The sequence below is a fragment of the Hesperophylax consimilis genome, chromosome 6 (genome assembly GCF_061612785.1).
Source record: "Hesperophylax consimilis isolate HC1 chromosome 6, BYU_Hcon_1.0, whole genome shotgun sequence".
Classification (NCBI taxonomy): domain Eukaryota; kingdom Metazoa; phylum Arthropoda; class Insecta; order Trichoptera; family Limnephilidae; genus Hesperophylax; species Hesperophylax consimilis.
In genome coordinates this window covers 32,276,131-32,300,988 of record NC_142841.1, presented here as the reverse complement: position 1 = coordinate 32,300,988, position 24,858 = coordinate 32,276,131, and the positions used below count along the sequence as shown (strand labels likewise).

Below are 24,858 nucleotides of genomic sequence, written 5' to 3'. Positions count from 1 at the left end.
GCAATGTCATGCAAAAACTTATAAACGATTGTGAACTATAACTGCCCGCCGACACGCCAATACCGTACAAGAATTTTGTGTGTTTTCCGTGTTGTTTTTATATGGAACTGTGACAAATTTAGACAAATGTACCAAACTGTGACAAAAGTCGTGAATAATGGAACATAATTGTTTCTGCTCATAAGCTTCATGTAAATATTTCCAAACGTGGTCCGAGAAATTTTGTACGATCTATAAAATAAAGATAGGATTATCGTGTACGTATTTTGAATAAATAAAACAGTTTTATTATATGGAACTGGAAAGAACAATTTAAAAAGTAATTATTTGAAGGTGAACTTGTGATGGTAATTATTTCCTCAATCAATCAAATCTAATCAATCCAGAGGGCAAAAAATCATTGAATTTGCTAACATTATGAATACGAAAAATTAAAATCTTAGAGTTAGAGACACACCTTTAAATTTAACTAAATTTTCATTTGAGTAACGGATAGGTGATTAAAAGATAGGACGGGAAAATATTATTTGACCAAAGGTAGGAATAGGTAGTGTTTTCCAATTTGTTGTAGATTTTAGTTTTTCGACAAACATTAAAAATCATTGAACTTTGGTAAAAAAAATACTCAGATAAAAATCACCTGTAATATTTTAGCCGATATTCACACCTTTTCAAGCAGTGCATCTGTCTCACAGTCTCTGTCCTTTTCTCGTGTTCTCTGACCTCTCATTCTCGCGATAGGTTTACTCTTTCATTATAAACAAACGTACGTCTTTTCTTGAACACGCTATGCATCTCGTTCTTATGCGTGCGTTAAACAGAGATTGAGAATTACACAATGAACGTAAAAATTTACTTGAACGATAAGGATAAATGCCTTATAAAAATATTATCGCGTTGATAAAAATAGCAAACAAAGATTTTTATAACTTTCTAAGTAACCTAGTCGAGTACATATATGTTAAATAATTATTTGTAGTGATACCTGATTCAAGAGTGGAAGGCAAACCACCATTCAGAATCAAAAAGTTGCTCTGATTGGCTTTAGCTATGTTTATTGTTATTATACCTCTGAAGAGCCCGGTATTTTCCAATCTTCTTCGTCGCACCCCATTTCGTCCAGTCTTACGAAATTCCTCAAAATTCGGCAACGTCGACTGGCTCCAGTCATTTGGAAATACTGTGATGTATCATACAAAAATAAATTTTTTTTTTTATAGTGATGTTTACAAAACAACTTGGACAAAATAACACGCCGACAAAACAGCCCAGAAGCACGACGTAATCTTTTCGTTTGGATCTTTTTATTTTTGTCATTCAAAACCATATACAATGTGTGTACGTCGTTTCCTTTCATTGTACAGGGTAAGGTACGGATCATCCGTGACAATTACCATTTATTTATACGTGTAATTATTTATTTGAATGGAATGCTAGACTAGCAGGCCCGCATGTTCGTTGTTGGTTGTTGGTTGGCTGGCATTTATGACTTACGATTTCTTCCTCACGAATCAAAATAATTACTTATACTTGCGCATTAGCGTCAGCCAAGCAGTGGAGCTAGCAGGAATTTCATTATTGTGTAACGAACAATCGACCAGAGCTACTTGAAGTTACAGTATTCTAAATAAATTCACGAAGAAGTGTGAATAATTCTTATTGATATTTGAAGAATTTTCCACAGCCAAAATTAACTCCTAAAGAAGTCACCATTCTGACTCTATTGAGTTCTGAATGAAAATGAAACATATCTGAAATAGACAAATGAGTTATAATTGTAGACATTTATTGATTCATGTAGAAGTGACTATATGGAATATTACTTATGAAGAAGTTATCATATTGTCTATTGATTTATCGAGACGTGACTATATTCAATATTACTTATGAAGAAGTTATCATATTGTCTATTGATGCACCGAGACGTGACTATATGCAATATTACTTATGAAGAAGTTATTATGTGACTATATGCAATATTACTTATGAATTATCTACTGATTCATCGAAGCGTGACTATATTCAATATTATTTATGAAGAAGTTATCATATTGTCTGTTGATTCATCGAGACGTGACTATATTCAATATTACTTCTGAAGAATTTATCATATTGTCCATTGATCCATCGAGACGTGACCATATGCAAGAATACTTATGAAAAAGTTATCTTTTTCTTCTTCAATTCACGGATAAGTTGTGATCATAATAGTTTATATCATTTAATTTGAAGTTACGATATTCTCTGTAGATTCGCTGGGAAGTGACGTTATTCAATATTAATTACGAAGAAGTTACCATATTATTCTCCATCGATCCATGGTGAAGTGACCATCTTCAAGATTAATTATGCAGATGTTACCAGGTTCTCTATATCAATGAAGAAGTTGTTATATGTATTCAAGGTATGTACTAGGTGAAACAGCTACTATGATATTCTTTGTTGATGCATGGAGAAGAGATTATCCTATTCCGGATTACATACTTTTAAGAAGTTTCCATTTTCTCGATTGATTCGTGAAGAAGTGACCAAATATATGAAGAAGTTGACAGGTTCTCTAATCATTTATGAATGTCCGTATTATTATGAGCTCCCGAATTGAATAAGGTAAAATATTATTATATATTGATTTTTTAATGTATTGCGTAACGAATAAGTTGTACGGTTACACGGAGAAAACTGACTGATACTGTTAATTTATTAAAAATCTGGTAAAATTATTCGTTTCCTGTTAAAAACGGGACTGTAGGACTTAAAATAATGAATTTTCAGAGTTCCTAGTTTTATGAGGACGGCGGAACACGTGTTTATACAATTACTGATACTGATATTGTCGCATTCCGTCATGATATTTATTAGGAAAAAAACATGTGTTCTCGATATATTCTAAATTAACTATATTTTATCAGGAAATTGGAATACTATCACTTTTTTAACAGGATCATTATTCTCCATGCAGTTAAATAGGTAAAAGTAAATAAAGGTGTAATTGCGATGTTGTAATATTGACTTTAAACAAATAAATGATTTTATTTCGTATTAACACTAATAAATAACAATAAAAAAACGGCTAAACCACGTCTTGTGTAACTTGAAATGAGTTTTGAAATATGTTGTTGTTTACGTATTTCGTAGTTTTAATCCAAATAAAACAATGAACATTGATCATAACTAGACATAGCACGATATCACGAGGACCAATAACACACACAACAGGAGGTTTACTAGGTTCCCATTGCGACCGCAATTTAATCAATAAGCGGTTAATTGGACGACCTTCTCACATGTTTTAAGTTAAAACAGGATTGAAACAATTTTTAATTAGATATTGGTGTGGTCGTGGTAATAATATGTTGTAATTTCATTAAAAATAATACCGAGCAGTTCACTTTTATGGAAACAAACGACTTATTCACACTGGGAGTCAAAAAGCTCTCTTTGCCTTTGTGAGCTCAAGCTTTTTTTACCAATGACAATGCCGATTATAGATAGGATTTTTTGATGCTGATTGTTTCCTAAAGATATCGAATTTTCAACAGAAAGCTTTTCACTGCCATTACGAACAAGATATAATCAATCACTTATTAGTTAACTAACAATAATGGCGATCATTGGACACATCATTGAGAGAGACATCATTGAGAGAGACATCATTGGAGACATCATTAGACATCATTGGAGACATCATGGAGACATCATGGAGACATCATGGAGACATCATTGGAGACAAGAATAATAAAAAAATACGCAACTGAAACTCCACAATAGATAAATTTTTGCTAATTTTTATCTAGATTTATGTAACTATTGGGAGAACTTCTTATAAAAAGTATTATTTTTAAAGTATTTCATTTTTTGTGAACCTTTTTACTTGCATCATTAATATTTCAATTATTGAGGAATTTTTAACCCTAGAACCGTACCCATCATAGATCATACACTAACAGTACCCAGGGGTACTGGAGTACCCCGTTAAATAAAACATCTTTTTTACGTGAGAAAAAAAATTTATTCAAAATTAACTTACATGGACTGTTATGGCACTTATTTCAGTCTTATATAATACAATAAGGCTTAATTAAAAGTAACTTTTCTTAACAATTTTGGCAAATCTTTGTTTGATGCTCTAAACATATGAAACGTTTACATTTCTGACACTGAGCGCGTGACGATTACGATCTTTTGACCTGGGACAAAATGAACATCTTCCAGATTTTGATTTTGAAGGGGTTGTAGCATCATAAGACCGCTTTTTTCCTAATATTCCGCCAATACTTTCTTGGAGATGCATCGGCAAAGTTTTATATAAAAATCGATCCTCCAAGTGAGGTTTTATAAGGTCAAAAGCTAAAGTCTTCAGATAAGTTCGTCTATTCTTGAAAACTTGTTTTCCGGTAGCGTTAGATGAATGCAGTAATATCATAGAATTGATTCCGACGATATTCAAAATTCCATAGAAGACACAAAGGCTCCAGCGACGAGTTTTACGAGACACACTGTATGTATGACAAAGTTGATCAAACGTATCCACACCCTTGGTTTGGTTGTAAAAACTTATTATTTCTGGTAAATCAACAGATTTGTCTTGGTCTGGTTGGAAGTGTGTAGTGGAAAGCATAAGCACCTTTTTTTGCTTAACTTTGGAGGCACAGATGATAGTAAAGTAAGTTCGTTATGAAAAGCAAACATTGATGTATTCATAAAGTCAGCAATAATTTCATCAGGTTCATCTTCCAATTCATCCCCAAGAACCACATCTTCTTCATCATCAGCATACAGAAGAAGGCGTTGAATTTCATCTTGCGATAGATTTTGACGTAAAGCCATCTAAAAAAAAAAGAATTATTCAAGTTACACCCAACTAAATGCAAAATACCTAAATATAATAAATAATTACACATTTTTTCCAAAACAAAGTTATGTGTAAGGTTATTATGCAAATAAAAATAACATTCAAATAAAGAAACACGTATCAAATAGCACAATAACATGCTTTATTTCGCAAAAACATTAAAATCATAGTAATGAAAATAATTACATTAACCGTACCCAGGGGTACTGGAGCGCCCCACGCACGTTTTGCCACGACCACACACTAGCAGGACTCCCGTTCGACTGATGCTTCGAAGCGACTCCCCCCCACTTGCAAATACGCGGCGGCAAGAAAAGATCCGTTGTGAAACGAAAAAGTTATCGCAAATTTTCAATTTTTTTTAAAATTTGTACCCCAGGGTACGGTTCTAGGGTTAAAGGCAAGTTGTACGTAAATGATTTTAAACATATGACCATTTATAATCCATAATTATTATACTCAATACCTCAATACCCATCCTATTTGATGATGGTCATCAAGCAACATCAACAGAGTCAAGAAATCGAGAATCTTTGGACCAGAAGATCTAACACCTGATACATAATGGTAATGATCTGTGTATGGTAAATTAAAATCCAAGGGAATATCGGAGGTAATGATGACTACTGTATTACCCACTGTAAACTGTTGAACAGGAAAATTGAGTTCATAATACTTCAAAGACATAAGGACTAATAAACCTGTATAACGGCGTTGGAATCTAGAATCCTTTTTTATAAACCTTGAAAAGGTTACATACTCGTACAACGTCGCTCTAGTTTGTTTTTATCCAACAGACCAAAACGTAAATCGGGAGAAATAGCGCTTCAAAGTTTTTTTTGAAAAACGCATATACAATGAAATTAGCTCAATTCTAAGCTTACTATTGATTTAAAGTGATAGAAATTATTATTTTTCAGTAAAATTCGTTCCAAATGTTAAAAATTACGCAGAAAACACGTTTTTAATTTGGATGAAGGACAAAGTGTTCAATAAACACGCTCGGAATGTTGTTTAATTTTGGCGGATTTAAGACAAATTCTTGAAAACAAATTTAAAAAAATATACATTTCACTTGTATCGTATAAATAAATGCTTTCTGAGAACAGCTGCATACTTAACTCAATTTCGCCAAAAAAGGTCTGTTGGACAAAAACGAACTAGAGCGACGACAACGTAAATTAGACAAGTTTGCAACAAAAGCGAGGATAAAATTCAACAACAACCTATGGTTGCAAATTGCAAACAATTGCGATTAAAAATTGTAAGATATTATTGGAATAACTTTGGAAGGTTATACCCATCAATGTAATATAGCATTGAAGGAGAAGATAACACAAAGAAATCTAAACGAAACATAAAATAGATCGACAAAAATAACTAGGCCGGCAAGACAGAGATCCTGGGTTCGATTCCCAGTTGAGACCGTTACATTTTTATTTTCCGTGTCTTGTTCTGTTTAATGTTTCATTTTGATTTATTAGTATTATCTTCTTCTTCAATGGTAATATATTGGTTGCCAAAATGTAAATTTTAAGAAGACCTTTAGTAATAGATGAATAGAAATGAATTTATTTTTTACACTTTTTCACAGTAATTAACAAAAAATGCACGAGCATCTATGTTTCTATCTAATGAATAAAAAGTTTATTCATAAAATAGAAACATAGACGATCATGCATTCTCTCTAAATTATGAATAAACTTTTTATTCATAAGATAGAAACATAGATGCTCGTGCATTTCTTTATTAATGCATGAGCATCTATGTTTCTATCTTATGAATACAGAGTTTTGTACTAGGAAAGAGGGTTTAACTTAAGTACATAGAGTAGCAGCACTGCTTTATTACCCTGTTGGCGTAGCGACAGCCAGCGATGTCTCCAGGGAGTCTGCACCTCGAAAGGATTCCACGAAGAGACATTACAAAATGAACAAAAATTAAAGTTTGTAGTAAATGAATGTGTGCTATAGCAAAGAGAACGATGAAAAAATTTTAAGAAAAGAACAAACAATTTGGGACGCGGGTTTGGTGCCGTCTCGGGAACCATTTATTGTCACCCCAAAGTGTTTCGCTACGTTTAGTGATTTTGAAGAGTTGCCGGGTTCATCGGGTGAGGTGTGTTCAGGATGCTCCTTCCCACCAGCTGCATGGTGTGCCAGATCACGAGGGGCTGCTTTGGAGAGATCTTTGACGCCTTCTTCTTCTCTCGACCCATCGACTTGCGCCGCAGTGGGAGAGATATGTGCACATGTCCGTCACTTCTGGACACAGTGATCCCTAGATTCCAACACAACCCTCATACATTTTACCTTCCCAGAACTTCCTCTCCTTTATTTCCTTAAAAATGACCCCCCACACAACATCTCAAAAGATGATATAGGCCCTAAGGGAAATTGTTTTCCTGTGTGGGGTAAATGAAAAAAAGAACAAAAAAACCTAACCTATTCATTTATAGTGTTCTATATTGTCAATGTTCTGTTTTATCCGGCTACCTAATGAATGACCCAATGAATGTTAATTGGCTTCGGCGTTGCAAGTCAACAAAAACAATGAATTAGTCAAAAGAAATATTTCCAAGCTTGCCCAGGGTCCAGAAATTTGTTTCCTCGCCACTGTATATTACAACACAGGTCAACGAATCCTCCGAATTTGTTACATTTTTGAACGTTGTAAGGATTTAAAGCCGAGAGATATTACCTTTGATGCGTTTTTTGTTCAAGTCACGTTTTTCTTAGACCCAAAGGCAAACAAATCGGCTACCAAGCCCGCGGCATACCTAATGGTTTTTTAACCTCACTTCTTTTTAAATTCCTGTGAACTTCTAGGATCATCTTGCGTGGGCTATCTTTTGAAACGTCTATTTTTTAAGGGCAGTCAATGGTGAAATCATACGTAACTCTCTGATAATATATAAATAAATAGCGTCATTCTTGTGAGATATCATTTCATACCATTGAAAATTAACAATAATGTTGGTGATTAAAAGTAGGCTGGTATTATGAAAATTCTCTCTGACCTCACAAATAATAAAGCGTCCATTTTAACAACATTTATTTGAACCCCGCCAAAGATTAAAGCGCGATATCCACCGCGAACGAAGCTATGCTAGTACTAACTTAGTTGAGACATACTTTCGTTTCCACCACGAGCATGTATTATGAAAGTATGAAAAAGACTCGTTACGATGCGAGCTAAGCTAAACTAAGTTAGTACTAGCTTAGCTTAGTTCCCGGTGGTTGTCGCGCTAAAGCCACCGCAAAAACAATTTCTACCGATTTATAACAAGTTTCTCGTTAACTCTATATGTTTTAATGTTCCAAAAAAAATAACTGTTAAGTTTGAAGATAATATCTACACATTTGTGATGCCGAAACGTTAATCATACGAAATTCCCTAAATGGAAAAAAAATCGCAAAGTAAGCTCCAAAAATTATTAAAAAACATTTTGTTCCGTTATTTAATATGCTTTAGGCAAGACAAAATTCACAGTGTATCTTAAAATACAACTAAAGAATTTGTCGAGAAATTTTTGCTCTATGTTTTGAACCCGTAAATGTATTTATCTGGGCGCAGATCGAAATGTCCCGCCGCGCTGACATGTTACATTCTGAAGCGTGAATTCCAAAGATCATCGACCGCGAATTTATAATATTACGACCAAGTCCATTGACCACATGAGGTGAACAATTAAATTAAGAGTTCAAGAGACTCGGTACTTTATATACTCAAGTTACTCTGTTCAGAAGGTAATTAAATGAAGAGAAAGATATAATAAACATTATTAACTACTTTTAACCCCACAGGTCTCTGACATATTGACCGTTATATTTCATAAAGGAACTGTCAGATGGACGGAGAATATGTTTGTTTTCCGCTTTATAATAAATTCCCAATAAATGAATATTTCTGAACTTATCCGTTTTATTATTAGAAATAAACATAATTTTGAATGCAAAAATAAAAGAGTTTAAAAAATAACTCACCTCACTTATGCGCACTGAACTAAAATTATTAAAACAAAAAAATAAACATTTTATTAAAAACACTCACTTTCTTATGGTTTCGTAGAAAAATAATTAGTTAAAAAATCACATATTAATAAAGTTTCTTTTTTTTCAATTTGCGATCGGAACCTTTGCTTTCATAGCGGTGTAGGTATATTTCAATTCGTTTATGGTTAAGGCGAAGCTTAATGCCAAATCACTATTTTGATTAATCTTTATAACGATTTGGTGTACATTATGAATACCAAAAAATATGCTTTAGATAAATTGAAGGTTTTCATATCGTTTCGCTTGAGTAGAATAAAAAAAAATTACTCAATAAAAAATATTAATGTATGCAACAAAAAAAAATTTCAATAGAAATGTATGAACGCTTAAAGGAAAGAACTTTTAAAAAATACAGTAATATAGCTAAGATTATCTGTGACAGTTTCACTTGATAAACTTTTTTGCATTCTTATAAAATTATTTACAAAATAAATAAAAACCAGTTTTGTGCTTGAAATCGAACGTTTCTAGACTCCGTTTGTCAAGCGATTTTAATGCCTATTACCTACAATATAAGGTATAACAAGAATATACACATTTTTGGCTTGTAGCTTGCTCTTACCTTTTAGATTTGAATATAAAGCGTGGTGTTTTCTCTTTCTAACACTGTGAAAATCTGATTTCTCACCATAACCGTAAGGAAGGCACAACGATTTCCATTAGACCATATAAGCTGTTCCCGAAAGCGAACAAATTGACTCAGCACAGATTATGGCTGTTTATTCGATTAATATTTATAGGATTAATATTTATTATTTTAATATAAATAATAAATATTAATGACATCATAATATCTTTTATCTTATTACTAGTGAAATATTTATTTATTTATTAAACGCCATAAAAGGCTTTTACAATAATGTGATACATGAGTATAAATATAAGTATATCACACATTGTAAATTTTTTTATTGAATAAATATAATTTTAAAAAAAAATCCCAAAACCGAACAAATTAGCCTGACGGGTTAGTGAAACTTGTTTGTTTAGATCAAAAGTTAGAGCGGATGTATACCGCTTTTACAGGATGAAATTAAAGGTAGACTTTACCACAAGAGGTAGAGAAATAAAATCTATAGACAATTTAAAAAATTGTGTAACGTCGTAACAGTTTATTGATTTGGCCATGTTTCCGATACAGATTTTTTTAATGCATTGTAAAATGTGGCGTAACCACCGCATAGAAACTGGGCAGCCCCCCGGGGTCCGAATCGAATTGTTACCTCCTATATAAAATGCCCTAGCATTGACAGCCAAGATGGCCGCCGATCTTTTTCAATCGTAATTTCTTGAATTGATTATATTTATTTATGTCTTCGAGATGTTGCCACTAATAATAAAAATACAGCAGTTGAAATTCCAAATATGGAAGTAATTTTGAATAATATCTTTAAACTTGTTAGTTGCAAACACAGTCTCCTTAGCTTTGGAGACAAAAATTTCACCATGCTAAAAAACTTATTTTTTGAAGTAGGCCTTAAACGCGGTTATATGTGTATCATTTACCTCAGTTTAAATCATCACAGCACTCACACTGATGCATAGCTTACATACAGCGTGTTTCGTTTAGACCTTAATAAAAAATAATGATTATTTTACAAGTTCGAAGCAAATACGGTTTTATATAATGTATTTTGACATGCCGAATATTGTTTTATTACATTGTTATTAAAATACTGAAGTTTATTAAAATAGTGTATCTAAATGTGATAATCTTCAGGACTGAATTCAAATGCGTAATAAACAATGAAAAGGTTTGTACTCTTCTAGAAAATTCTAAAAAGTGAACATAAGAGAAGTAAACTTGCTGTCTCTTTTCCGTTAGTTACAATAAATAGGAGTAAACGGGGCAAAGGACATGGCGCATAGTTATGCAGCATAGTTAGAAAGGGAAATTAATATATATTTATAAATAAATAGGTTAATATCTATTTGTTAGCACGTAATACTAGCAACAGCCATTGTATTTATCCTATATTTATGAGTAGTCCACGTGTCAAATAATAGAATGAGATGAAAAGCTAATAGAACGAATTATAGCAGAAAAAGTGTCACAAATAAATCTATTCATAACGAAGCGATCTTAGAAAATAAGAAAACTGAGATTATTTTACTTGCGATATCATGCACCCGATCGAATTAGAATAGGACACGCTGTAAACTTCCTAACAATATTCTACTACAAGCATCGTACACACTTGCTGTTCCTCTTCCGCTAGTGACAAGTAGATGTAAACAAGACACAAGGCTGTTCCTCCCCAGTGGAAGCGGATACCGACGCACAAACACATTTAATGCTGAGATTTTTTATTGCAGCCAACTCTCGCTTAACTATACCCACTTGCCTTAAAATTGAACGTACGAGTAGAATTCCACACTTGAACCATGGCATTGAATGTGGAAATATGTTTATAGTTGAAAAAGCTAAATACTTCATCAACAATTCAACCAGTTTCTCCGTGTTGCGTGTTAACATGCTATTTACGGGCTAAACGGGTTGACGTTGTGATAAATAGTTACCAACTCGTGTAATTATTTACCCCATTATTAAATACATTTTGGCAAGTGTATTTCCTTTGAATTCGAATTTATTCAGTTTAAAATCATTGCCTCCTTGTTTAAACCAGACAGGTTCAATAGTTACCAAACATTGTCAGGTGCATTCGTGTTGTTATCCCCCTTAGGTTTGACAGCTGACATGCCTCCCCTCACGGGAAATGCAAATCTTTTCTTAGAATGCTCGAAAAATATCCACTGTTGGGTTAGATACTGTATTTGCTTTGCAATAAAGAACTTCGTAGTTTCTTTTGATGACACAGAAAAGTTAAAACAAAAGTTTTAATAAAAACGATACTATGAACTGTCGCTGAATCTCAATCTGTGGTTATATCAAATTCATCAATAATAACTAACTGCCTATCATCAAAACCAATTTTTATTTAAAGTTCCACAAAAAATCCTAATGGCTAACTGCTGTGGTTATTTGGATTAAACGATGCCGAATCGCAAACAAGGTAAAACAATATTTATAAGTGCCGTTGAATTGATTGATTCCAGAAAACCACCAACCATTACCAAATAACGTTTAAACGGGATACCCACAGGGCGTGGAGTTAGACCCAAAATTAATTGTACAATCATTGTTGTTTAACGTTTAATCATTAGCATATCATTATTATGGTAAATTTTGAAGATAATTTTTTTATTGATTTTTCTTTCATACTTTCACTGTAGTTTGTTGATTTTAGACCTTGAAAATGAATTATTCTATCGAGTTAATTGGTTGATTAAAGGTTGTGATGTTCTGCTAGTAATATGATAACTTTTGTAATGGTTATAAGGCCATGTCATTTGGCGTGAAGTCCATTTGACCTGTAATTTTAGGCAAATTAACAGTGAACGCGAAAATGTGAATAAATTTATATTTTAGCAATGATTTGGAAAACGAAGCATTAAACAACCATGAAATAACCGTATCTCGAAAAAAAATATTTGCTATAATTCTAATGATAATGAAAAATAATAATAAAAACATCATTACAATTAAGAGTCGTGTGGATTTATTAAAAAAAGGGAAATATATTTTTGTAATAATAAATAGTCGTGGGAATAAAATATTTCCGTAAATTATACAGGGTGTTAAGGGACGTACTTGACATCCTTTAACCAGTGACGCCTGAGATTATTTGGAGTAAAAATGTACATGAAATTATGGTCTGCGGTGACTATTTGATGTTTTTTATTCAAAATTTTAGGATCGTATATTGTCATTGTTCGCTCAGCCGAGTAACTGCCCGACCCCTTACATCCACCCTGGCTGTCCAATTCCTACAATTTATATATATATTTTTTTTTAAATGTCACCTGATACCAAAATTTCAGCTATATTTTTTACTCCAAATAATGTCAGGAATCACTGGTTAAAGTAAATTAAGCACGTCCCTAACACCCTGTATAGATTCAGAAGTAAACAGATTTAATACTACAGGAAATACAGAGGCGGATTTGCAGTCTTAGCCGCCCTAGGCCCCAGACCATGTAGCCGCCCCTTTCTCAGTACCCATCATATTGACCAGGAGTATCCAAACTTTTCAGTAAGTTCCTAGGGTCAAAACCGTTTTAATTTTCCTGCCATTATCATTCATGCTGTGCTGTGTGTGAACACGCTCTTGCATATCGCTATTTCGTACGTAGAATATTTAGGTACTTAGGAAGTAATTTCTTGTTATCATCTGTGACTTTTTTGTCACGATTGGCCGCCCCTAATATCTGGCCGCCCTAGGCCCGGGCCTACATAGGCCTAAGGGCAAATACGCCTCTGAGGAAATAGATTGAAAGATCTATGGGGAAGAAGCTCCTGGGAAATATATAAGAAGAGGTCAACAGTCTGCAGACAGGTCATTTAGGTCATTTCAGTTTAACTATCTTCTTAAGTTCTTAAAACTTTCATCTTCACTTTGGCAATGTGCCATTTAATGATTAATATGGTTTCAAGGAAAAAATATTTGTCTGGAAACTTTTAGTAAATGAAAACATTTAAAAAAAATGTTAATCTTATTGAATTGCTCAAAGTAGAAACAATAGTCAGCCATGGTTACGTTTCTTTGGTTTTAAAAACTGAGAACGAGGTACAATCTCGAAGCCACTGCCTTGGGAACTTCAATCAAAATTCTCGTAAAAGATGATTTTTAGGCGGATATTGATATCTGAAATGGAACGTTAAAAGAACGCCGGATATTGTCTTGAAAAGCTTAAACGAGTACTCGATATCCTTCAACGAGAATCTTTCTTAGCTTTTGTGAGGCGTTTATTTCTTCGATATTAGCTTTGATATCTTTCTGGCTACAACGAATATGAATTGAATTTGTATGCGCTATTTTCTTGATAACCATCAAAGTAACAATGAACTCACAATGACTTCTTTCTCACTCATTGTTTTTTTTGAGTTGATAAGATAACTTTAAAAAATTATCTCTATTTATAAAACCCTTTATATTTTCTCAAATAGTTTTGATGGACTCCGAGACGTTAAATTTAAGAGTAGGTACCTATATCTTTAATGACACAGAACCTACAAAACAGGAAAAGAAGTTAAAATAAAACCGTTGAATGGTGGAAAAAGTCAATAACTCTCTCGGAGAAGGTTTCCCCAACGAACACGAATGTAGGACTAGGACGATATAGACTATAGCCGAAAACTTCGAGCAGAGTATCGTACTAGGCGACATCTATGGTAAAGAGTAAGGGGAACGAGAATAAATATAGTAAAGATAAATAAGTTATATTGGATAAGATCTCTTGTCATTCTGGGTGAAAGCATCCGAGAACTACCAAAATGAGATAAGCCAGACGACAAATAGGCGAACAGGGCATAAAATGGCTTTATTGTCTCAAATAGTTACATTTACATTCAACATTTATGAGATCGGACAACTTTATTGACTTCAGTGGCGCATCTGAATTTAGTATTTTGTTTTATATTTACGTATAAGGAAAACGCGATTTTGTAAATATTGGGATTCGTTTTGTCGAAATAGAAGAAGTCTTCCATTAAAAAAGTATTATTCAAAACACGCACCATAACTGAAAGCATATACATAGGTACATAGAATTATAAGCCTATATAATATACGCCTATGTAATTGACCTTATAAACAAAACTAAAAAATATGTTTTATTATGTTTATAGGGTCAATTACCTATGTGCAAAAAAATAAGCACACAATCTAACTAAAATTATACTTTATGAAAGCGAATTATGGGAATGGTTTGAAAGAGAAATGGTATTAGAAATATGATGATAACTGAGAAAGATTGACGAAATCTTGACGAAAACAATTTTCTTTGAATTTCAATAATTTGGGCTAAAATGGAATCCATAATATTCTGCACTTTTCTGTAGCTTTCTTTTATAATAAAATATACAACCGGTGACCAACAAGGTTATACAACACCAGTAGTACATAACAGTAGTATGAACTAACATTTTAACGCGTTTATTTACGTTTTGATTGTTTGACAAATTAGAGGGTGCGCCACTGTAAGCCGTATACCACGTTGTCGAAGCTAGCTTTTACCCTTGAATATTTTCCAACAGCCTTAAACTAGGGGTAGTTGCTTGTTGTGTAATCAATGAAGATTTCAGCATTGCTGAAAATTTGCGCAAGTACGCGCCAGACATGGCATATACATTTCACAATGCGGAGAACTAACCTCGATTTATTCTTGCAAACATGAATTGAATACTTTTTTTTCTGAACAAGTTAACAAATTGGATGTTACTAACTTAATCATACTCCCAAAAAATTTCAGAACATAAATGAAAATGAAATTGTCTTTTAAATTATCTTTCTGATGAAAAACTACCATTCAGAATCGAAACATTGCTTGAAATGACTTTAGCCGTGTCTTCCCAACTTTCCAACCATCATCTACCCATCTCCTTTCTTTTCCCATTTCAGCTTTACAACATTAGGAATTTCATAGTCAGTTGGGAGCAGTTGTGCCAGTATTCGCCTGATGATTTGTAGTAGAAAGAGTCCTACTACATAATGATGTAGATCTGTTCAACTGGTACTGTTTTTGTAATACGTGACTAATTGTTGTTTATTTCTGTTATATAGTTCGTACTCTTGTCGAGATTAAGCAATATTGCACAAAATCTTCCTTTGCGTAATATTTCCTGATCAAGCATACACTGCAATAAATAACACTTTCTTTTTTAATATGTTTGAACGATACCGTACATGTCATAATAAGGCGGTGGGCGGTTGAGAGACTTCATAAAAGGAAATGTGGATCATAATCATCGTAATGTTACCTGTATCTTAGCATAAATACAAAATCAGATATAAAATATCGTGTAAGATGAAAGATATTCGTTAAAATTCGAATCAACCAAAGTACCAACACGAGTGCGTTTATGAAAACGAAAAGTTTAACATCTATAAACGTTTTCTAAGTATGTCAAAATCTAATGAATTTAATACATCGATATGCTTCGTTAATTTTAAACAACTTTCAAAAGACAGAATCCATACTTTTGTGTAGCCATTCTTATCCACAACCAAAATAAATAATGATGTTTTTAATCTACTTTAAGCAGTAAATCCGAGGTTGTTGTGTATTTTCGCGTCGCAATAAAATAACTTTTACAATCAAACCATAAAACTAACGGCGTTCTTTAAATTGCGAAAAATGGGCCATTGATAGATATCAGAATAGAATGGAAAGTTTTAATAGTAATAATACTAGAAGTAAGTATTATACATGTTCTTAGGTGACTAGACAAATTCGCACAGAGCGTGCTTTCAATATCAAAAATCTAAAGCTCAGTTGAAAACTGAATACATATTATAATGGTGCAGCTTGATTTCCAAATTCAATACAATCTCGAATCTACAGAAAGTTTCAAGATGATTGTATTATGATAAGTTAATTGTGGTTATTCATAATGTTGGCCGCATTAATGCGCAGTAAATAATAATGGTGATGGTTATGATAGAGTACAATGGTTACACAGTACAGTTACACGAGATATCTTACCATATCACCAGTTTCGTCATAAATTAGATTACTGCAATCATCCATCCCTCAATCGTGTGGGCTGGTGGGTAGGCCCTGCAGACAGGGTGCACCACAAACCTGGAAACTCCAAACTTCCCCTTCTTTGCACAACACCACACAACACTCTACTCCATGACCGTCAAAACACCGAAATAAAACGACCCGGCCACTTAGACACAGCAAATCAAAAACACAATGATCGGAATTGTCGCAGTGTTATTGCGGAATGCCTCGGTACAACTATTATTACAAGAGAAAATCTGTCAAGTGCTGTTGAATGTTCGATGCAACGAGGCTACTGTCGCCTGTCGCAAATTTATTTCATCCACGTAGAAAAAGTGCAGTTATGTTTTTGCGTCGCAATAGCTTTGTACTTTTTGCCATTTGCTCGCGATCTGAAGCGTTGACACCCAATCAGATGGTGTTTAGTGATAATCGAACCGGCTGAATTAGGATTGGGTTTTGGTTGGTTTTTCGAGACGGAAAAGCGGCCGACGCATTTGTTGTGGCTGCTGCGACGTGACTAATGTACGTAGGGGCTGTTAGTTGGCTGGCCGGGAGGGGTGCGGGTGGTCGGGGGTGGTTGGGGTGGTGGTTGGGCCGGTGCAGGCAGAATCGATCCGACGCTGGCGCCTGCGTCGTTCCTCCCCTCGCCTTGGCGCCAGGTTTAAAAGCATCACTCGACTGAATGCATACGATTCCACGTTCGTTTAAAAATAACCACATCTTCGGACATGCGTAAAAATATAATCGACATTTTGGCTACGTAACCGAATACAAATATTTTATATAACAACTTTTAGATGGTTGAATAGAGGGTAAAAGATTATTTGTCATTTAATTTCAATACTCTTCTCAGCTGCTATAAAGGGCAATAAATTAAACGGTTAGACGTTTTACCACCCGGCTTCGGCCGATAAGTATTTTTTCTCCCATTTCGGAACAAATCAAAAGACTTATTTTTGAACCAATGTAAAATATTGTGCTAAGAATAGGTTGCTTGTCATATTTTTTGTACGGTTTAAAAGAACTCTCTTTTAAATATTTTCCCACTCAACTGGTCTTTCCCGTCTAACGATATTGTAATTCCTAATTATTATAAACCCAGCCTACTCTTACCCCTCCCCCCTCCTTCCACTTCTTCTTTCCCAATTGCAATCTATATTTCATTTTTGACTTCGGTGTATACACAATAAAATGTAAACATTATATTTATTCATTTATTGGACAATTTGCATAGCGCCGCTTTTGTGAGATATCACCTCAGGGGCGCTATATTGTAATAATCTACCTTTATATATAAAATTTTACTCTCCTGATGATGTTCTATATATAATCTAACTTTAAACTTTATTAGATACAGTAGGTAAAGAATTACCACCAGTTGGAGTAAAATTAACACCTTTTAATTAAACCGACTGCTAATCTCATCGCACAATTCCCCTCCCTTTATTCATAAACACGGGTACAATTAATAAATATGTAATAATCTATTATTTAAGTCAACTTTGTTATAACTATCTTTAATTGTGACAAACTAAACGATATTGATTCAACGTATAGACATTGACGGTTGTAACACATATTTAAGCACTGCAAGTCTCCTATGAGCTAATTATATTAGGTACCTAAGATAACAGTTAATATCAGTTGTAGACATGTAGTCAATAATAGTGTTTAATTTGAAATAATCCATCATAAATACCTAAAATTTCATTTATTCAAACAACTGTCATTCTTATTATGCGTAAATTTAGCATGTTATTAAATTTATTAATAAACTCCTACCTGTTCCGTGTTTTAACAATATATATACTCACCCTCTCTCTGTGAATGTCCTAATATCTATCTATTAAATGTAACTGTTGTTAATATCACTTAAAATGGGCGAAGCCCAACCAAGAGCCGCCCGCAGGGCCTAGCAGAAAAAAACCTAGTAGCTAGTACTTATAATTTTCTTGATTTCGAAGGTGCTAAAACACCAAAATTACAAAATATATACCAACAAAGCGGTAAGAATCAAATCATTTACTTTAAAAAATGACATCACAGCAGCCAAAGATTGAATAATAATTGCGGCAAACAAAATGCCATCTCCGTAACGTTAACGTTACGAAAGAATACGTGACATGTTTGACAATCACTAAACATACATTTTTGGAACTACATAAATGAAATTTCTTCTACATTATTGACGTGCAACATGAAAATAGACCTCGGAGATAGAACTCTTCTTTCAGTCCTTCTGAGTTTTTACAGACGATATGTTGCAGTTATACATCATACAAATAATCAGCGACTGCTTGAAATATGACCGTTTGTTCTTAACAAGATAACACATAAATAAAGTTCATAATACTATTCACAATTCGTTTTGCCAGATTCCAGTTTTGTCGAGTTCCTACGCAGTAACTTGCACAATACGAGGGACATTTATGACCATATAAAGCGCTTGAGGCTTGCCAGCAAAGGAAAAGTACACATCCTCAAAGCTCCATATATGAAATACTCGTAGCTGCCTTCGGGTGCTTTTTGATCTAGTAGTCTGCAAGGCTGGCGGGACTTGAATGCCCAGTTCGTATTTATTGTAAGTTAAAAAGTTCCGGACGTTTTTTTATGAACAAAGAAAAAAGCCTAGACAACAATGAGATTATAATGTTTTCTTTATTGCAGAGGATCATAATATTCAGAATTAAAATGTTTTCAGAACCCATCTTACAAGGGTGGGGCAATATTATAAGATGACAAATACATGTCAATTTTTAAATTGTATATACATATGGCGCGCATGAAATTTCTTCAATTATTTTAATCCAGTAATTTTTTCTATTTATGCATGCCCATAACGTTATGCATGCTCGGCGAATCGCATGTGAATATAAAAAATAACCTTATTCTGTTGCCTGGTGTGCACAGCGGGATATTATTTTTGTAGAGAATGCATTGCGGGTAATAAGTTTATTGCAAATCACGCGGGTACCTCCCAAGTAATTCTAATCGTTAAAATAATTATGTTAAACATAAATAAAATAAAAGATATTGGTAAAAATCTATTATTGTCAGTTTCAACTGCAATAATCAAACCATCAATGATTCAAATGAGATTAAATAATAATATTAAAACGAATGCGAAAAATTCGAATAGTTTATGTCATTCTAATAGTGACGTCATTCTTAACAGCGGTGCCAAAGTAAACCAAATACAAAATTGTGAAAATATGACATCAGATTTTAGTATTTATGCAAGATTTTTATGTCACCTATCAGATTCTATTACTTCCCAAACTTTCTCTACTGCGCTTTATTTTATATATGACCATCTATCACAGCGCAAAATAATTGAGATGTAGTTTGTAGGGATGAGTCGTTCATGAACGAGCTGCACAATTGAGCAAGCTCTTTTTGATGAGCCGTATTTTTACGACTCCCAGTAAACCGTACCAAGATACTTTTTTTATTAGGAGATATTTAAGAAAAATTGGCGCCAGTAAAATTATCCATATATTTAAGTATTATTATGTTATTGCATACTCAGAGATGTAAACTGCATCTGATAATCTAACATCTGGACTTAAATAAATATACCTACACCTACTAACTACCTAGCATCATATTTTTATCGTGGTACGGCGCGACGTGCCGATACCAAGAGTCGTACGACCATTCATAGTAGTAATTATTTTTAATAGTAACAGTGTGGTATACAGAAGGGAGTGATAGAAAAAGTCCGGGACATCCGAAGAAGACTTAGATGCGTTATCTATGCACTGGAATGAGACAGTCGAATGAAAGTTGATATAATTTAGTTTTTCCGGTTCATGATACTAGATGTAGTAAATGGTTGAAGAAATCGAGGACGCCCGAGGAAGACATGGCACGACTAAGTGAAAGAAATACTTATTTCAATACCATTATATTATTTCCACCTTAAAAATTCACCCATAGACTAGAATTCACAAACTCATATTAATAATACATAACCCCGAGCAACGCCGGGTAAACGTCAGCTTGTAAGTTATAAAAACTACCTTAGTCTAAGATTTTTGCACGTATGTACACTTTGTTTTAATCTGTCACCAATTTTAGTGACTATTTTTAAATAATTAATAAGTATTTAAGAAAAGAGATAGGTAGGTACTTCAATAAATTAATAGGTATTTGAGAAAATAGATATGTTGTTCAATAAATTATTAGGTATTTATGAAAAGAGATAGGTACTTGAATTCATTAATAGGTATTTAAAAAAAAGTGATAGGAAGGTACATGAATAAATTAATAGGTATTTGAGACAAGAGATAGGTAGTTGAATAAATTAATAGGTATTTATGAAAATTGAAAGGTACTTGAATACATTAATGGGTATTTAAAAAAAGAGATAGGTAAGTACTTGAATAAATTAATAGATATTTGAGAAAAGAGATATGTAGTTGAATAAATTAATAGGTATTTATGAAAAGAGAAAGGTACTTGAATACATTAATAGGTATTTAAGAAAAGAGATAGGTACTTGAATAAATTAATAGATATTTGAGAAAACAGATAGGTACTTGAATAAATTAATAGGTATTTAAGAAAAGAGGTAGGTACTTGAATAAATTAATAGGTATTTAAGAAAAGAGATGGGTACTTGAATAAATCAATAGGTATTTGAGAAAACAGAAAGGTACTTGAATAAATTAATAGGTATTTGAGAAAACAGATAGGTACTTGAATAAATTAATAGGTATTTTCGAAAAAAGAAAGGTACTTGAATACATTAATAGGTATTTAAGAAAAGAGATAGGTATTAGAATAAATTATTATGTTTTTAAGAATAAAGAAAGGTACTTGCATAAATTAATAGGTATTTTAAAAAAGAGATAGGTTGTTTAATAAATCAAATAAATGATTTAATAACTTATAAATGTGTCGAATCTAAATATTAATAATTTAATTCAAAATTTAGATTTTTGTGATGAAAATTTAGCAGATGTCGATGTAGAGAACGTAGAAAGTCCACATTTACTTTTGCTATGCTAATCAATTACTTTAGTTTGTCGTTGGAAAATCATCTGCAAAGTAATGGACGTTTTTATTCTATCTAAAATTATATTATCTAAAATTAAAATTAATTGTACTAAGTATACCAACGTGACAACGTAATAATCTCAGTATTTAGTAGCCACCTAGCAAGAAAAAACCTGCCCAATTAAATAAATCCCAATTGAACAATCCTATAAAACTTATTCGTTTTATGAAGTCGCTTTTATGACACATAGGGACGTTATTAGAAGTCATGGGATATTTCTGAAAAACATGCAACAGTTTTCTACCTGTGCTAACTTCGGCCGTAATTCTAGGTGGGAGTGTTACCGTGTACAGTGTTACCTGCCCGTGGCATGTGTCAGAACTTGATTCACACCGTCATAACCAGACTAGCGTTTGCATAACGCAACGTTCGTTGTACAATAATAAATTATTGTTTTCCCGTATAACTGAAATTGTGAGGCAGGATCTAACTTTTTTAAAATGCCAAATAAATAATCTGTATCAATGTGTATTGTGGACGATTGACAATATATCTATTATTACGTTATTTGTATTTATGTTATAAACTGTTTTAATTTGCTCACACAGTAACACTGTAGTATACTGAGTCACACTGAGTTACACTGAGTTACACTGAGTTACACTGAGCCTGCTCTCAACACAGGAGTTCTTAAGTGAGACACGCACAATACAGGGTGTTAAGGAATGTACTTGACTAACTTTAACCAGTGATTCCCAACATTATTTGGAGTAAAAAAATGTAAATGAAATTTTGGACTCCCGTGTCATTTTTTCTACAAAACATCGAATATCAGTAGGAATTGGACAGCTAGGATTACAGTTTCGCGATTAATCGGCAGAGTGACTAGTGTCGACATAGTGTAAGAATTTATAAAAAAAAGTTTGATAAAATTAAAAACAAAAAAAAGAACATCATCAAAAAAGTCACCAGAGACCAAAGTTTCACTAATATTTTTTAATCCAAATAATGTCAGGAATCACTAGTTCCATATAGTAAGTCAAGTACGTCCCTTAACACCCTGTATATCACCCATGTAATGGCAAATATTACAGCAAGACTTTGACTAAATAAATACACATAAATACCCAGGGGGAGGGGGAGCATATAAAAACAATGTTGATTTTTCATGCACCGTAGATTTAAGTTTTTAAAATAGTGTTGGTCAATGCTGTATAACACTACCTGGGCCTTGTCATGATTAAATTTTAAAATCGACGTAATTAAAAATTAACCAACAAACGCCGGATGCCCATTGACAGAATTTATTTAATCCATCGCTTCGATACGAACATTCAAACATCACCTGTAGAATAATAATATATATTTTTCTATTCCAATGCGTTGCCAAGACTTATTAGGAGCGCATCTAATGGCAGGATGATGAAATGACAAATAATAAAGCCTTCCGAGTCCAATTCATCCGATTGTAAAGTTAAATAAGCAATTAAATATGCACGTACACCATACACCGGTCTGTCAAACCAAATATAATCTGTGACGTAGAGAGAAAAAAGTAATGGATGGAAAAATTAAATGGTAAACTAAATTCCCAACAACAGGTGGTTGTCTATCAAAATTTGTCACCAACTTTACCAACTGACATGTCCTCATAAAACTCGTTCTATCATCTTTTTTACTGTCATCAAATATATCATGAGAACATCAAGTTTTCTTTTTGCATTTAAAAGTTTACCATAATATATGTTAAAAAAAATTGAAATTGAATTGAATATACCTAGATATATAGACATAATAGAGATTCAGGCTCAGAGTTCAGAAAGACCAATCAAAAATGTTTTTGGTAATAAATCTTTGTAAGTAAAATATCTTTGTATATTTATTTTAAGTTGCATTCCATAAATGTGCAAAGAGTATTTTAATGTTGATTATATTTATCAGAAAAGTGAATTTAAAAGTTACCTATATATTTCCTCCAAGTATCCCATTGTTGTCCTGCACCACAACCGAATAGATAAAACCGATGTGTTTTGTGGACCTGGGGGTCTAGCACAGTAAAATCGATAACTTTACAATATCGGATCGATAAGCCTAACTAACCATGATTTTATACCGAGCCCTATGTCGATACGATATTGATGAAATTGGTCATCTATGGTCAGTTAGCGATGTTTGCGAGCACGCTCAAAATATGATCCGACATTCGGTAGACAAAAGCCGCTGGTTGGATAAGCTGTCAATATACACGACTTTTTGGAAAATGTTGTTCTTTATGCAAAATAACTGGCTAATTAATTAATGGAGCTGAACTAACTAAGCTTTTAGAATTGAAAGATATCATATACACGATCCATGGATGTTCGAGACGCGATCTATTGATTCCGTTCCCACTTGGAAGAAGAAAAGTTGTTAGTCATAACTAAAATCTCGTCAACTCGTTACCTCCTTTTTTCGTGTCAAAAGTATTGTAAAGTTGTTATTTCAAATCGACATTGTCAATTTATTAGTATTTTCGCTGGCCAGTATTGCCAGTGAATGTCGATTTACAATAATTTGCAATACCGATATCAATAGTGCGACCGTGCTAGGAAAAAATGTCGGTATTTTACGTCCAACAGATGATGCAGTTTAAAAAAAATGTTTTTACCAGTCACAGGTGACATCTATACAAAATAGTTATATAAAAACACACGCGTTTTCGAATGCAAAGTTGTGTCAAGATTTCAAAACAATTGGTGAAGAATTTTCGGAGATTTAAGATTTTGAACTAACGAACGTTTTCATTTTTATTTATAAAGAAGTTTGGCAATGTAGTTGAAATACTAAGCCTTGGCATTGGCAGTCCGGATTTACTTTTTGACCCTAAAAGGGAATTAATTAGTTAACGAGGTCATTATTCACAACTTCACATGAACAAATTTCGTATCTGCAAGCTCGAACAAATATAGCGTCATTGACCCTAACAGACTATCGCCGAGTATACAAATTATTCTAATTCCAAGGGCTTCGTTCGATAATAAGCGAGTCATTTTGCGTAACGACCGACATTATTAAACAAGATTTGTTTATTGACCGAAGAATATCTCATAGTATGGAAGCCACGCTTTTTAATTTTTTTATTTATTTTTTTATTATTATTATTTACACCCGCTAAACTGCCAAAGCAGTTTGTCTAGTAAAAATTGTATATTGTCGGTTATAATATTTCTTATCAATCGTTGACTTTGCTCGGAAGTATAGCATACTGACCATAGATGACGGATTTAGTCAATATAGTAGAGATGTCCCGACTAGTCGGCGACTAGTCGGTAAAGCCGACTATCCGGCCACTATTGTAGTCGTCGATTAGTCGGCGACTAATCGGCAAAGAGCGCCGA

General features: G+C 33.3%; 1 protein-coding gene across 10 annotated transcripts in view; it reads right to left on the bottom strand.

Moving 5' to 3' along the window:
* LOC149423210 (uncharacterized) overlaps nt 1-24,858 on the bottom strand; it is a 205,508-nt gene that overhangs the window by 119,596 nt on the left and 61,054 nt on the right. The window contains exon 1 of one of the 10 annotated variants that reach the window (XM_089632581.1): nt 16,453-16,978. The exons of the other annotated variants lie outside the window; for them this stretch is intronic. Within the exon in view, the coding sequence (XP_089488707.1) occupies nt 16,453-16,497 (45 nt within the window). The 5' untranslated portion in view covers nt 16,498-16,978. Of the gene's footprint in view, nt 1-16,452; nt 16,979-24,858 lie in introns of those variants that run through there. 10 annotated transcript variants of the gene reach the window in all.